This window comes from Oratosquilla oratoria, chromosome 18 (genome assembly GCF_046742065.1).
Source record: "Oratosquilla oratoria isolate Oo_2021 chromosome 18, ASM4674206v1, whole genome shotgun sequence".
Taxonomy (NCBI): Eukaryota; Metazoa; Arthropoda; class Malacostraca; order Stomatopoda; family Squillidae; genus Oratosquilla; species Oratosquilla oratoria.
This window is the reverse complement of record NC_134794.1, coordinates 41,221,848-41,239,347: the sequence shown is the minus strand read 5'-3', so window position 1 is coordinate 41,239,347 and position 17,500 is coordinate 41,221,848. Positions and strand designations below refer to the sequence as shown.

Sequence of the window (17,500 nt, the reverse complement as noted above, 5' to 3'; positions counted from 1 at the left end):
CTTATCCAGTACATTCCAGACATCAACTCATGACAGTCTCAATTTAATTGAGTCTTTTATTCAGGAGAGCCATATATATATATATATGTATATATATATATATATATATTTATATATTTATATATATTTATATATATATATATATGTATATATATATATATATATATATATGTATATATATATATATATATATATATATATATATGTATATATATATATATATACGAATGTATATGTATGTATATATGAATATTTTTGAAACAAAAAACTTCTAACATTGATTTTAACATACTTAATCAACATTAGAATATTTGGTTAATATTCATTAACGATTTGCTCATTCAGCCTAAGAGATAAATGTCTAGTTTAACAATAGATGCACAGAAATCTTCGTAGTGTCAAGTTAACTTTCATAATATAGTTAACTCATTTAATGTAGAAGAGAACTAGTAATAATAATAATAACAATAATAGACAATTCATTTGTATATAAAAATTAAAACTGATTGATAAGTAACTTATTATCATTGAGAACAATTCCCCCCAGTCATTGTCAAGACTAAGAATCCCCCAACATGGTGCTCGGGAGCACTTACTCCTTGTAGAATCCTAAGGCCCTGTTCACACAAGCGGTTTGAACCGCGCGGAAACCGCGGCGGTATCACATAGTCAGGAAAATTTGCGCGGTTGTGTGTGAAGGCCTCCGTTGACTTACATTGGAAATGAATCGCCGCGGTTGCAACCGCTAATGTGAACAAGGCCTAACTCTAACAGAGAGCGGATGATCCCAATCTAGAATGTCTAGTCAAACATCTAGTAAACATTCTAGTTTTACAATATTTCTTAGTAAACCTCATTTACAAGTAACTTAGATTTTTTTAGTGATTTCTAGAATGCGTCTCACCCATTCGACTGCTTCTAATTATTTTCTAGAAAATATCTAGGAGCTCGTTAGCTTACAAAGATCTAGGAAGTCCTTGATAAAGACTTTTATAATTCCTTTACTATCTGAACATACAGACTTTGTAACTATTTCCTATCCCTTACTATTCTTTAATAAGGCCACTTCCCTGTTCTTCCTATCAGTCCACAAAGGCAGCCCATATAACTAGTATTCTAGTTAACTAACTAATTGGGTTAATCTCTGATAGCAAGCTGGAGGAAGCTAAGCAAGAGACTTTGGGGTCTCGACCGTGTGGGGTCCCCAGTCTGAACAGTCTCCTGGACTGAAAGAGCCGTCTTTGGAATGCATAGTTAGAAAGTGGTTTAGCAATATCGGTGTAGTAGTTTAAAGTGGATTAGTAGTTTAGCACTACTCTCTACTGTAGCACTACAGAAGAGATCCTACTACATAACAAGTGGTGGCATGTAAGGCTTTCCTTGTACTTCGGGTTAAGGTGCCAGTGTGACCGTAATCAAGAGTTTGGCTTCTGGTGAACGATGGCAATAATGTACTAAGATTGTCGGTTTTGTTTCTTCCAAGGCTTTTCCCTTCTTACAAGGAGGGTAGCCCCCCCCCAAAAAAAAAGGCATAGAAACCACTTCCACCCATTCCATCCCCGCATACTCCACTCCCCTCCACCCTCATCCCTCCCTCTTAGCTTGGCTCCTCCTGGATAACGGGTTATCCCTGTATCCCGTCCACCGCCCTGGGTCAGAAGCAGTGTCGCAAGACACAGCACATTCACAGCAAGGCCGCTTCATTAAGCCGCCGACCCCCCCTCTACGTCCCCTCATGCAGAAAAGGAGAAGACGGGGAGAAATCCCTTCGGGCTGCGTCAATTTATTTCTCACACATACTCCCTCATCCCCATCCCTCATCCACTCCACCTCATCCACCACAGCATCATCCATACACAACCATTCTCTGTCTTCTCCCGTTTTTCCTCAACAGACATTCTCCTCTTTCCCAATGACCCTTTTACCTCATCCATTTATCACATCCTTGGTTGCCCCCTACATACATATACCAAAGTCTTTTTCCCCTTTACAAGGAAACTATATATATAAAAAAAAAAGGCTAGGACGGTGCCCTTTGCAGAGGACTTTGAAGTGTGGAATTTAATGAACTATACCCTTGGTTCAACCTCGCCGGTGGCAGGATTCGAACCGCCATCCCCTTGACATTCGCCGCTAGTAACGACACCCCAACAATAGTAATAATGATAATAATGAATAATAAAAAAGAAGGGTTAGTAATGTCTACACATTTGGTTTCTATTCTAAAACCAATGGAGCATAACCACAATGTCCAGAAGTCAACGATCGAGGTCCTCACCTTTGCCCTGTGTGCCAGGACATCCAGGGCAAGGAGAAGCCACTGCGTTGTGCGAACGAATCCTATTTAAACCCACCTTACACTCGGCACAATTGAGATGACGATTTTTTTCCTTCTTTTATTCATGATAATTGTCTACTCTTTCCAAGTGTGAGAGTTGACTCTTAGAGTGTGGGAGCGTGGGGGAGGGAGGGGACTGGACCCTCAGATGAATAAAATCGCCTGGCGGCAACCAGGACTAATATCTACGGTACATTGAGAATCGGTTTACAGTCTATCGGTTCTTGGTCTGTTTCGTCATAGTTCCAAGATTTATGTATTACTATCATTGGGACTCATGGAGACTTCAACACTAAACAGAACCACTAAAGGTACCTTTTGGTCGGTGAGATGATTAATTATGAGACTTCAACACTAAACAGAACCACTAAAAGTACCTTTTGGTCGATGAGATTATTAATTATGAGACTTCAACACTAAACAGAACCACTAAAGGTACCTTTTGGTCGGTGAGATAATTAATTATGAGACTTCAACACTAAACAGAACCACTAAAGGTACCTTCTGGTCGGTCAGATTATTAATTATGAGACTTCAACACTAAACAGAACCACTAAAGGTATCTTTTGGTTGGTGAAACTATTGATTATGAACCTTATAGTACTACCCTAGCCAATGGTGCGTGACGTGCGTCCTATCTCCCTCCTGGGTTACAGGTTCGGTTTAAATCATTATCAACATCGGCCTCGTACGCGGCGTCCACCCAGTCATCAGTCGTTCGCATCAACTTACCTGCCCAATTCCACTTCCTCTCTTTTACCGCCCCCACAATATCTTTCACTCTAATCTGCTCTCTCACCCAACTTGCTCTCTTTCGGTCTCAGCGTTATTCCCATCATTGATCTCTCCATTCTCCTCTGTACAGTCCTTAGTTTTGTTTCCATCGCATTCGTTAGTTTCCAAGTCTCACACCCGTGAATTATTGTTGGTAGAATGCACTAATTGTAAACTTTACGTTTCAAACATAAGGGTAGAGCCTCTCAGGACTTTGGTATATTAACCAAACGCTTTCCAACCAATTGTAATACGTCTTTTTATTTCATTATCATGACCCCGTCTGGGGTATTGACTGCATGCTGTTATGGCAAAGTAGCATGCAGTTGATACTTTAGTGTCTACATGGGGCGCCCCCACGGACCAGAGCCACACATCATTTTGTCTGTGATAGAGGAGGACTCTGCTCACAGAGAAATGATGAAACTTTTATTATACTGCTACTGTCCCTCCGTTATGCTGTCCCCCAACCCCTTGTTGCTGTCTTGTACCATTTCTCTGAATTTCATTTCCTTGTTTCGCATACCCTATGGTGGGGGAAAAAGAATGCTGCCACCAAGTATTCCCACTTGGATCGTAAGAGGCGAGAAAAACGGGACGGGGATTGGAATCATGCATCCTTCTCTCTGTAGCCCCACAGGGGACATTCCTAAAAAAAGTAAAGGGATAGGAGGGTCTAGGAGTTTTCCAACCAGCACCCTAAGGTTTGGGTCTTTTAATGTGCATGGATGTGGTACAGATGAGAGTAAAAGGGAAGAGATAGGTAGTATGTTTGTGAGAAGGAAGATGGATGTGATGGCTTTGAGTGAAACTAAGTTGAGAGGGAAGGGTGAGTGTGAGTTTGTGAGTGTAGTTCGGAGGTTCTCAAGAGTGAAGAGAGGGCGAGGGAGAGAAGGGGTGGCTATACTAGTAAGTGAAGAGATAGGTAAACGTGTAGTGGAGTGGAAGGAGGTTTCTTCAAGGATAATGTGGATGAGGGTAAAACTGGGAAAGGAGATGTGGGTTTTTGTAAGTGCATATGGGCCTGGTAGTGAGAAGAGTGTGGAAGAAAGGGACGCTTTTTGGATAGATATAAATGAGTGCATAGAGGAATTAGGGAGAAACGTCAATGTAGTAGTATTGGGAGACCTTAATGCTAGGGTAGGAAATGAACCAATTGACGGAGTGGTTGGGAAATGTGGAGCTCCAGGAAAGAATCGTAGTGGAGTTGGTGGAGATGTGTCTAGAGAGTTGATGATAGCAAATACAGTGTTTCAGAAGAAAGTCAAGCATAAGTACACATGGGAGAGGGTGGTGGATGGAAGGGTGGTAGATAGAGTGTTAATGGACTATGTAGTGGTAGATAGGAGTATAATAGGAAGAGTTAAGGATGTACATGTGCTAAGGGGAGAGAGTGGGGGAATATCAGATCATTTTTTGGTGGAAGGTAAGTTGAGAGTGGAGGATAGATGGAGAAAGAGGAAAAGGACAAAAGGTAGGGAGGTGCTTAGAGTGAACTCCTTAAATGAAAGGGAAAAGGAGATGGAGTACAAGAAGAAGCTGAAAGAGGAGTGGGAGGGAGTGAAGGATAGAGTAGAGCTAGGAGTGGAGGAGGAATGGGAATGGTTCAAGGAGGGAGTCACAAAGTGTGCAAGGATGGTGTGTGGAACAAGAAGGACGAGAGGAAATAGAAGTAAGGGTAGTGAATGGTGGGATGAGAAAACAAAGAAGGTTGTAGAAGAGAAGAAGCGAGCTTTCACAGATTGGTTACAAAATAGGACGAGGGAGTCATATGAGAGGTACAAAGAAAAGAAAAGAGAAGTAAAGAAAAAGGTAAAGGAGGCAAAGAGGAGAGCAGATGTGAAATGGGGTAAGAGTATGACAGAAAATTTTGAAAGTAATGAAAAGATGTTTTGGAAAGAAATTATGGGAGGAAGAGGAGGCTAATCAAGTAGAGAAGAAAAGGTAAAAGATGCAGATGGATAGATGATAATGGAAGAGAAGGCAGTGAGGGGAAGATGGGCAGAATAATTTAGGGAGTTGCTAAATGTGAAGGAGGATAGGGAGGGAAAGATAGTTGCAGTGCGAAGTGCTAAGAAAATGACCGTGATGAGTGAGGAAAATGGAGGAGAAATAAGGAATGATGAAGTGAAGGCAGTTGTTAAGATGGTGAGAGCAGGTAAGGCACCTGGTCTGGATGGATGCCATGCAGAATGTCTTAAAAAAGGAGGTACAGTGATGGTGGACTGGCTGGTGAGATTATTCAATGTTTGCCGGAGAGAGGGTAGTGCTGGAGGACTGGAGGACTGGAGGACTGCTTGTATAATTCCACTTTACAAGGGAAAAGGGGACATGTGTGAGTGTAGCAGTTTCAGAGGGATTAGCTTGTTAAGTGTAGGTGGGAAGGCTTATGGGAGGATCTTGATTGGGAGGATTAGGAGAGGAACAAAGGGAGTAATTGGAGAGGAACAGTGTGGATTTAGGACAGGTAGAGGTTGTGTAGATCAGATTTTTGTGGTAAGACAGATATATGAGGAAGAGTAAGGATGTTTTTTGGGGGTTTTATGGATCTGGAAAAGGCTTATGGCAGGGTAGACAGGAAGGCACTATGGGAGGTTTTGCAGATATACGGGATAGGAGGAAAGCTTCTAGGAGCTGTCAAGAGTTTTTACGAGAGTAGTAGAACATATGTCAGGATTAGAAATGGAGAGTGAGTGGTTCGAGGTAAAGGCGGGACTTCGTCAGGGATGTGCTATGTCGCCCTGGCTATTGAACTTCTACATGGATGGGGTAGTGCGAGAGGTAAATGCAAGGGTGGTGGGTCAGGGACTGGATATGTTTAAAGAAAATGGAGAAAAGTGGGAGGTGAGCCAGCTGTTGTTTGCGGACGACACTGCGCTTGTAGCAGGATCAGAGGAGGAATTGAGGAAGTTGGTGACAGAGTTTGGAAGAGTGTGTGATAGAAGAAAGGTGATAAGATGTACAAGGGGTGAAAGTGGCAGAAGACTGGAAGTGAGTATTAAGGGAGAGCGACTGGAGGAAGTGGATAGTTTTAGATACTTGGGTGCGAATGTGGCAGGAAAGGGTGGAGTGGAGGTGGAGGTAGAATGTAGATTGAGAGAAGCGAGTAAATGCCTTGGTGGATTAAAAAGTGTAATAAGAAATAGACATTTGGGAATGGAGGCTAAGAGGAGATTGTATGAAGGAGTTATTGTGCCAACAGCACTGTATGGGGTAGAAACATAGAACATAAGAGAGTAAGAGAGAAGGAGTTTGAATGTGTTTGAGATGAGGTGTCTGAGAAGTATGATGGAGGTTACTAGGTTGGATAGAGTGAGAAATGAGGAGGTGAGGAGGAGAACAGGGGTGGTAAGGGAGTTGGGAGATAGGGTGGATGAAAGAGTATTGGGATGGTTTGGACACATGGAAAGAATAAGTGAAGAAAGAATAGTAAAAGAGGTATGGAAGGCAGATGTGGGGGAAGTGAACATGAGGGGGCTACCTAGGATGAGATGGATGGATGGGGTGAAAGGGGCTTTGGGGAAGAGGGGAATGACTGTTGAGGAAGGACGAGAGAGGATAGAAGACCTTTCTCTTCCCAATTCAACCTTCTGAAAATCTCTTCCAAACATTTTGTAAATAATTTGGGTGAAATGGTATCGCCTTGCCGTACTCCTTTCTCGATCTTTATCTTTCCTAAAACCCTTACGATCTATTCGTTTGTACCCTGCTTGCGTAACGAGTTTAGTATTACTATTTGTTCTACCGAGTCAAAGGCCTCCTCGTAATCAGGGCCCCGACATGGGTAAATGCCGCCCCCGCCACACACGCCACCACTACCACCACCACCTTCCACATCTGATGGTCACTAGCACGATTGACATGTAACATTCATCCACAAAAACAATGTTTATACACACATCATTCATACACACAACTCATGATAGATAAATCACGCATTACAAGTGCATTAGGGGAAATTTGCTTTACCTTTTTTCACCAAAAGTGACGCCCCCCAAAAAAACGTGCCGCCCTGGGGCATTGCCCCCCCCCACCCTGCCCCTCCCCTTGTCGGAGCCCTGCTCGTAATCTACTAAAGCTAAACAGAGAGGCATATTGTATTCTGTCGTTTTCTCGATTAGTGTTTTCATCGCTTGCAAATGGTCTAAAGTCGAATATCCGCTCCTAAATCCTGCCTGTTCTCTCGGTTGGTTTCCATCTAAAACTTGACTTAGTCTGTTTGTAAGGATCTTGGAGAATATTTTATATACATGTGATAGCATATAAAGTATTCTCCAAGATCCTTACAAACAAAGTCAAATTTGAGATGGAAAACAACCGAGAGAACAGGCAGGATTTAGGAGCGGATATTCGACTTTAGACCATTTGCAGGCGATGAAGCAACTAATCGAGAAAACGATAGAATACAATATACCTCTCTGTTTAGCTTTAGTAGATTACGAGAAGGCCTTTGACTCGGTAGAACAAATAGCAATACTAAGCTCGTTATGCAAGCAGGGTACAAACGAACAGATCGTAAGGGTTTTAGAAAGAAATTAGGATAGATATTATTCAGAACCTACCTGTCTAACATCTATAGATGTCAAATGGTGTTGAAACTACGCACAATCATGAACGTCCCGTGTCACAGACCTAACAGCACAAACTGATAAGGGCAGGAAGATCCCAGGAGATCAGTGCCAGCCTGCACGACCCATGGGCTATCTTATCAGATGCTGGTGCTGATAAGCAGCCAAAGGGGGTTATCAGAAATCAGGTTAAAAGATTGGAGGTTATCGTTATCGGGTAGGTATGAAGAAGAAAAAGAAGAAAAAAGAAGAAAAAGAAGAAGAAGAAGAAGAAAAAGAAGAAGAAGAAGAAGAAGAAGAAGAAGAAGAAGAAGAAGAAGAAGAAGAAGAAGAAGAAGAAAAAGAAGAAAAAGAAGAAGAAGAAGAAGAAGAAGAAGAAGAGGAAGAAGAAGAAGAAGAAGAAGAAGAAGAAGAAGAAGAAGAAGAAGAAGAAGAAGAAGAAGAAGACGAGGAAGAAGAAGAAAATGAGGAAGCACTAAATGATCACGAGAAGCACGAGGGAGGGAGGGAGGGAGGGAGGGAAGTGGGAGTCTCTTGATCCCACGCAAGACTTTGGGAGGGAAGAGGAGATTGGGAATCCCGTTTTTTACTCCCTCAAGGGAGGGAAGGAGGAAGGGAGGGAAGGAGGAAGGGAGGGAGGGAGGGAGGGAGGGAGGGAGGGAGACCTGTGACCAGAGGGACATGGCCGTCTTTACTTGCTTACAAATGCTATGTAAGCGATAAGATAAAGGTTACGTGTGAGCATTCCACCACCGAAGAACACTTCAGACTCCAGATCTTGTGTGAGATCGATAACATTCCTCATACTGCATATTTCCACACTCAGATCAGCCTAGATTCTGTTGTTAAAGTTTTCGTTATTCTGTCTACTCTTGGGCCTGACTTATTTTAGGAACTTTAGTGGAATTCCTACGAACCAGTCACAGCATTTTTTTTTATATAATTGGAGTAAAAAGAAAGTCATAAAAAGGGGGTAATTGTCTTAACCCATCAGTAGAACATACGGGTACGGTTTCTCGCGGAGGAAAGCACATTTGTCTCTGACGTAAGAACATAAGAATAGAGGAGACTGGGAAAAAATAGATAAATAAATAAAAAATAAATAAATAAATAAAGACTAAACTAGGCAGTCCCATGTCCCTTAACACCCATCAACACACACACACACACACACACACACACACACACACACACACACACACACACACACACACACACACACACACACACATACATCCTTGTCCCTAGAGCCTTTTCCCATACACTACAGTCGCCCCTGAATGGACCCATACCTCTTAGTGTAGCATACACTTGTCCCAAGACAATTCCTTATGAACTACAGTCATCCCTGACTGATCCCTTACCCCTCAGTATAGCATACACTTGTCCCTGGAGGATTCCCTGAAACTTCCACTCGAGAAGGTAATCCTCCTACGCCCGGGGCAAGCAAATGAGGCAGATCGTTTCAAAACCGCGGATGTGTCTTGGGTGGAGCATTTCGAAGGCACGAGCGTCTCGTGGTGTCGGGGTAAGGTGAGTCTTACTTGTTTCCCGAAGGAGGACAACTGGGGAAGGGATTCGAAGGAGCTGTAGTAGTCGGAGGAGGTCTCCGGGGATCTCTGCAACGACTTCGGGAAGTCACTGGGTCGTCGTTTGGCCTCCATCGGCTCGAAGCTGGCCCTCCGGGTCAGTTTGATCTTGACACGGTGGGTTGAGGGACGCCGTGATCCTCCGAGGTTCGAGTCCGAAAGCGGCGAGACAGGGGTCGAAAAGGATCTGAATTTGGGGGATAAATGAGGACGTGGGTTCGGATTTGGTTCGATTTTGGAATTAAGTTGAGGACTTAGAGTTTCGGCGTTCGAACCCGGTTCGATTTTGGAGGCTAATTGAGGACTTACAGGTTCAGTGTTCGAACCTGGTTCGGTTTTGATTGTTACAGGAGGACGTAGGTGATCAAGGTTCTTAATCGGTTCGATTTCGGGCTCTGAATGAGAACGCAATGGTTCAGAATTCGAATCTGCTTCGGCTTCGAGACCTTTCGGAGGGGAGATGAGGTCCTCCTTGGGCTTCCCCCGGACCGGGGAGCCCTTGTCAATGACCTCCCGTTCTCCTTCCTCGAAGAGAGGATTGAGGCTGAAGTTGACGGTGGAGTCGAGACTCCGAAAGGAACTCCTCAAGCGACTACGCCGGAGAACCTGCCGCTCGATGTTGACCCTCGGTTCGTTGGTCGCCATGGAAACGGGCCGGTTCTCGCGGATCTCTACGAGGGCAGCAGAAGCAGGCCAAAGGGAGGACCTGCACGCAGAAGGTGGCAGGTACTCATAGGGACGCAGGGAGCTATATCCGCCGAAGGAACTGCTTCTACGAACTACGGAGGGTCTAGCGTGAGTGGACTGTCTAACGGTACAATAAAAATTGACGCGGACATCGCTCAACATCGATAAAGAGGAACCTCTTCCCGGGGTGACCACCTCCCCAAGGGGCCTGCATGCAGAGGACCCTTGAGTTCCTCTGGCCCCTGTTACCTTCTCCATCTCCTTCTTCAAGCGGAAAGGGACTTGACCGGGTGTGGTGCCTCTGTCCACTTGGGTAGTGGGTAACAGAGTAGGAGCCGCCCCTGTCTGGCCTACCTTGTTGAGGGCGCCGTTGCTGCCTGACAGGGAGGAGGCCGCTTGCGTCTGGAGGGTCTTCCTGACGCAGGCGCTGCCGGGGGTCCACTTCGGCGAGGTGGTCCGGTCTTTGTAGGGGATGTAGTAGTCGCGGCTGTAGCGGGTAAGGTCCGCCCGAGGGGGAACGCCGCCTCTCAAACTCGGGGGCGTCTCCTTCGCGGGGCTCTCCGGGAACTCGCTGGAAGGAGGAGGAGGAGGATGAAGGTGGGCATGGAATCACGGAGAGGAGCTTATGTGTAGCAAAGCGGGGAAGAGTCCAATTGAAGGGGATCCTAGGCTAGTAATTTAAGGTCCTCTAGATTCTCTGCCTAGATACACACACACACACACACACACACACACACACACACACACACACACACACACACACACACACACACACACACACACACACACACACACGCATATATATATATATATATATATATATATATATATATATATATATATATGTATATATATACATCTATACATATACATATACATACATACATATATATATATATATATATATATATATACATATATATATATACATATATATATCTGTATACAAACAGACACATATATTCGGACATGAACACGCACTCTCTTTTTCTCTCTAACACGTACACACGCGCACACGCACATTCTCTCTCTCTCTCTCTCTCTCTCTCTCTCTCACACACACACACACACACACACACACACACACACACACACAGGCGCGCACACTCGCATTCACACGCTCTCTCTTACACACTGACACACACACCCTTTCTCTCTCTCTATCTCTATCTCTCTCTCTCTCTCTCTCTCTCACACACACACACACACTCGCACGCTTACATACGCACGCACACTCTCTAACATATATACACGCACACTTTCTATCTCACACACACTCACACACTCTTTTTCTCTCTCTCACACACACACATACTCACACACTCACATACACGGAAACATGTTCTCCCTCTCACACATATACACACTCTCTCTCTCACACACAGATACTCACACACACACACACACACACACACACACACACACACACACACACACACACACACACACACACATACACACACACACATACACACAGACATGCACAAATTCTTTATCTCTCTGTATATCAATTCTAGGAACCTGACACTGGTCCGATTAAATGTTGTTTTTTGTTCACCATTATTTGACAGCGAAGCCCCGCCCCCCTGTGGCTACCTCGACGAATTCTGCCTCCTGATTGGTGGAAATTATTTCTACATTCTTATGGTCATTATTTTTATTATTGTTATCATTATCATTATTACTATTCTCATTATTATCACTTATTATTGTTCTTTTTATTGTTATTATTACAATAATTTATCACTATTAGTACTATAATTTATCATTATTGTCATTGTTATAATGATTGTCATTGCCATTATTAGTATTAGCAATTATTATTATTATCATTACTATTATTATTATTATTATCATCATTATTATTATTATTATTATTATTATCATAATTATTATTATTATTGTTATTATTATTATTATTACTCTAATTATTATCAATTATCATTACCATCTTTATCAATATTGTTATAATTATCATTATCAATTAGCATATCTTATTATGATCATTGCTATCTTTATTATCATTGTCATTGTCATTATTACTATTATTATTATTATTATTATTATTATTATTATTATTATTATTATCATTATTATTATTACTATTATTGTTATTACTATTACTCTAATTATTATTAATTATCATTACTATATCAATATCGTTATCATTATCATGATCAATTAGCATATTTTATTATGATCATTGCTATCATTATCATCATTGTCATTATTGTCGTTATTTTCATCATTATCATTATTGATTGTTATAATCATTATTGGTTATTATTGTTATAAACTGATCAATACTGTCAATATTGTTATAAACTGCAGACGAAGACCTTACATGACATCTTCGGGTGTTCTCGTGTTCTTCTTGTTCTTCTCGACAGAGGAGGAGGTGGAGGAGGAGGAGACGGGGAAGGTCCTGTGGCTGCTCAGTCGGGAGGCCAACTTGTCGGGAGCGTAGGGATTGTTTGGGAACGGCACTGCCTGCTCCCACTTCCGGTACTCACGTTCAGCGATCGTACCTACGTTCGGGAACGGCATCACACGAACGTAGAGGAAAATAAATGAGGAAAAAAATGGAATACAAACACATACACACATATACATACATACATACATACATATATACATATATATATATATATATATATATATGTATATATATATATATGTATGTATATATATATGCATATATTTATATATATATGTATATATATATGTATATATATATGTATGTATATATATATATATATATATATATATATATATATATACTGTAGCCTTCATGGGCACATAGTGTATATCTATCTACATATATATCCATGTATATTATGTAATTAATATATGTATATATACACATCAAAATTAATTGTGTATTTGATATACAAAATGATAAGTTGTAGGAAATATATATATATATATATGTATATATATATATATGTATACACACACAGGTTGTGCAATCCCCACAATGTGCTCAACTTTTAGTTTTAAGGTGTAAAGGGTGATTGCAAAGGAGAAATTGCATTAGATAAAAAAAATTGCTTCAAGATGTGCGACATATACAAAAATGCACAAATATATATATATATATATATACATATATGTATATACATATATATATATAGTTGTATATATAAATATATATATGTGAATATTTTTATATATATATATATACATATATATATACGTCAAAGTGTAGAGGGAATTAGGATAAATCAATCTGTGAATTATTTACATTCTTAGGTAAAAGATTTCCTTTCTGAATTTAAGCTTTGGTTTGCAGCACAGCAAGCAGGTTAATGGCAAAAAGCAGTTAACCCCATTCGCTCGAGAAGCACCTCTTAATCAACTAAATAAAATGAATTGGGTTTAACTAGGGAAAAGAAGACCAACTTACTAAGTTACTGTGTTTAAAAAGTGAATTGGAACAGTTTCAATACCTACATCCATGAGTTCGAACGTCTTCTGGGTGCGAAGAAGCAAAGCATACAGTGAAGTCATGTGATGTTACGTTACGTCACATGATGTTACGTCACATCACGTGATATTTCTTCACGTCGCGTGGCGTGATGTCACGTCATGTAACATGGTGTTAGAATACGTCACGTTATGTTGCGTCACATCACGTGATGTTACGTCACATCATGTGATATTAGTCACGTAACTTGATGTTACATCACGTCACGTGATACTACTTCGCGTGACGTGAAGTGACGCCATATAGCATGGTGTTAGAATACGTCACGTGATGCTGCGTCACATCATGTGGTGTTACGTCACTTAACTTGATGTAACGTTACGTAGCTTGATGTTACGTCACATCACGTGACGTGGAGGGGGCCCCACTGTGTTCACGAATTCTTGTTCCTCGGGGCCCACAAGGGGCCTTCTTTTACTGGCAAGGAGAATGTCGCAATTGAATAAAATCGCCTGGCGACAGCCAGGACCGCGTGCGAAAAATACAAAATTGTAACCCCTCACAAAACGTGACAAATAATACGGCTCGGGAACAACCCAATTCATTTGTTTTTTTGTTTCTAAAATGAGTCATTATCTCAATTTGCAACCCCTCAGAAAAATATCAGAAGAATATAGGCAAATAAAGAAAACTGATAAAAATGAATAATCAGACCAATTTTATATCGATTTGTCACCCCAGAAAGAAAATGACAAACAATATGGATGAACCAGAAAGAGAAAATAATAATAATAGTAAAAAAACAAAACAAAAAACAATAGACCGAGTTTAGCTCGTTTTGTCACCCTTCAGAAAAAATGACAAACAAATCCCTCCATTTCGTGAACACAGACGAGCGCACTCCCTCCACGAGTTGGGAGTGAGTAGAAAAAGGAAGAGGAGTGCGGGAGTAGCATGTGTGGGAGTTACCTGGCAACGGGGCGAGGGGCTCCGTGTCCTGACTACGGCGCCCTAGCGGGTGACTGGAGGGGGCGCCGGGCGCTTGGACTACGGGAGGCTCGGTCATCGCCCCTGTAAGGCTGGGGCGAGGGGTGGACGGGAATGGGCGAGGGGAGGATGGGCGAGGGGAGGATGGGTGAGAGGATGAGGTTGTACAAGAGGACGAAGATGGAGGAGGAGTGAGAGGAAGAAGAGGAGAAGGAGGAGGAGGAGGAAGTGAAGGAAGGGATGACGGGAATAGAGCAGAGGGTGGAGGAGAAGAAGATGGAGGAGTGAGAGGAAGAGGAGGAGAGGGAGGGGGTAATGGAGGTGTGGAAGAGGGTGGAGGGGGGAAAGATGAAAGAGAAGGAGGAGGGGAAGACGGAGGAGGGGAAGTAAGAGGAGAAGAAGCAAATGAAGGTGGAGGAGAAAGAGGAGGGGAGGACACGAAGGAGGGAGGAGGGGAGAGGGGAGCAAAATAGGCGAAATCAGGAGGAGGGGAAAGAGGAGGAAGAGGGGGAGGAGAGGGAAGAGGGGGAGGAGAGGGAAGAGGGGGAGGAAGAGGAAGGTGAGAGGAGGAGGAGGAGGAATGGGGAGAAGGAGTAGAGGTAGGTAGGTAGGACGGGAAAGGGGAGAGGAGGAGAGACGAGGAAGAGAGTGGTGAGGTGGGGGAGGAGGAGGAGGGTAAGGAGGACAGGGAAGGAGGAGGAGGAGGAGGAGGAGAGGGAGGAGACGTGGAGGTTTTGGGTTGAGAAGGATCGAAGGAGGGTAAAGGAAGGTTAGGTCTAAAACTAACACCGGTGTAGCTACTTGTCGAGAAAGCCTGACTTGTTTCAGTCGTTTCGGACTTTCTCTCAGTCTCTCTTTGTGGATAAGACTGAGGGTTGTCTACTCGGCTTGGAGGACTACTTTGGGGAGTCTGAGACCAGGAGAGACTTTGGGAGTCTCTTTCATGAAGAAGGGAGAGTAGACTGTCTTGGTAAGACCCGTTGTGTGAGCCTTGCTGGGCCATGAGTGAGGAAGACTGTAAAAGACTGTTGGGGCTACTTACAACCTCAGTCATACCGTCATCACCATCATCATCATCACCATCATCATCACCTACAGTCTCATCGCCATTGCAAGCCTCGAGGACTACAACACCACCACCACCACCACCGTCATCACATTCACCACCATCATCACATCCATCACCATCATCATTCACAAGCTCATTATCACCATCACCAGCTCTGAGTTCGTTTGTCACCACTTCCACACCACTGTTCACCACTTCAACACCGTCTATGGTGTCGTAGTTGTAGACCTTGTCATCACTAATACCATCACCATCACCATCACCATCATTCAGTACATCTTTGTTTACAGCCTCGGGACTTTCCTCCAGAAAGTCATCTTGATCCCCGAAGACGTCTTCTAGAGTGTTACCATGCATAGTTAGGAGGGTGTACCACGGGTTACTAGTACGGGGGACGCCTAGAGGTCCTAGATATTCTAGAGTAACCAAGGGGTCAGGATGTCCTAGGCTCTGGGGACTAGCCCCCAGGGGAAAGGCACCAGAGGTCGAAGTGTGAGGTTCCTTGTGATTCTTCGTCTCAGTACCTGGCTTGGGAGGGGCCATGTGGACTTCGGAGAAGTCTTCTTCCTCTTCTTCTTCCTCTTCCTTCTCCTCTTCGTCATTCCATCTCCTGCAGCCGGGGGAGCGGTGTTGAGAGGTCACGGGTCTGTAGGTTGAGGGCGAGTTTTGGCTTCTGGAAGGTGAAGAGTGGCTCTTCGAGGGTGACCTGGGGTCACCGCGCTTTGCCTTGTTGAGGATCACCCTTGAGTCACACTGGAAAAGGAAACAACAAAAGTTTGTATATATATATATATATATATATATATATATATATATATATATATATATATATATATATACATATATACAAATGTATTATATATATATGTGTATATATATATATGTATATATATATATATATGTATATGTATACTGTATATATAGATATGTATATATATATATATATATATAGGTATGTATATATATATATATATATATATATATCTATATATACATATGTGTGTGTGTGCGTGTGTGTGTGTGTGTGTGTGTGTCTATATATACATAAATATATATATATATATATATATATATATATATATATATATATATCTTCCTTTATTGGAGTGAAAAAGATTATTACTATTGATCTATTTCACAATTTTTTCATTTCTGATCCAAATTACAATGGAAAATGGTGATAAATACTAGGTGTATTAACCCTTTAAACACAGTGGCAACCTTCACATATTTTATTCTGGTTATACCCAGACGATCTGATTAAAGGAGAGACAGACAGAGAAAGGGAGAGAGAGAGAGAGAGAGAGAGAGAGAGAGAGAGAGAGAGAGAGAGAGAGAGAGAGAGAGAGAGAGAGAGAGAGAGGGGGGAGAGAGAGAGAGAGACAGAGAGAGAGAGACAGAGAGAGAGAGAGAGAGAGAGAGAGAGAGAGAGAGAGAGAGAGAGAGAGAGAGAGAGAGAGAGAGAGAGAGAGAGAGAGAGAGAGAGAGAGAGAGAGAGAGAGAGAGAGAGAGAGAGAGAGAGAGAGAGAGAGAGAGAGAGAGAGAAAGGGAGAGATAAAGAGAGAAAGGGAAGAGAGATAAAGAGGGATAAATAGAGAAAAGGTAGAGAGAAAAGGAGAGATGAAAAGAGAATGAGAGGGAAAGAGAGAAAAAGAGAGAGAGGGAAAGAGAGAGCACGAGCAATCCATACCCCTCAGGTGGATGAAATCGTCTGGCGACAAGTAAAATAAAATATGTAATGACCGTTGCCGGTTGCAAAAGGGCTAAACGCGACTGATTGAAGCAAAACGTGGAACTGATAGAACCAAATCTTGAGAAAAACAAAGGGAACTTTGCGGCGGTGGCCTTTTCTTCGTGCCTTTGTCATGCGACTAAACTTGTCTACGATGAGAAAAAAAGTCTTCAAGATACAAATAAAAAGAGACCAAGGACTACCTACGGGAAAAAAACGCTAGAAATAAACAAATAAAATGAATATACTGACGAATGATTAAATAATTAAATAAATAAATAAATAGCCATTCCAACACACATGCGACCAAGAACTACGTGAATGAGTGG

The 17,500-nt window shown here is 42.4% G+C and overlaps 1 protein-coding gene across 13 annotated transcripts in view; it reads right to left on the bottom strand.

Annotated features, from left to right (window-relative positions):
* Window positions 1-17,500, bottom strand: part of LOC143035168 (uncharacterized) — a 106,030-nt gene that overhangs the window by 23,425 nt on the left and 65,105 nt on the right. For 12 of the 13 annotated variants that reach the window (XM_076201820.1, XM_076201822.1, XM_076201826.1 and 9 more), the window contains 3 exons: window positions 14,353-16,192; window positions 12,301-12,484; window positions 10,311-10,527 (listed from right to left, as the gene is read on the bottom strand). In XM_076201820.1, the coding sequence (XP_076057935.1) occupies window positions 10,311-10,527; window positions 12,301-12,484; window positions 14,353-16,192 (2,241 nt within the window). The remainder of the gene's footprint in view (window positions 1-10,310; window positions 10,528-12,300; window positions 12,485-14,352; window positions 16,193-17,500) is intronic. The other variant, XM_076201821.1, reaches the window with a different exon arrangement.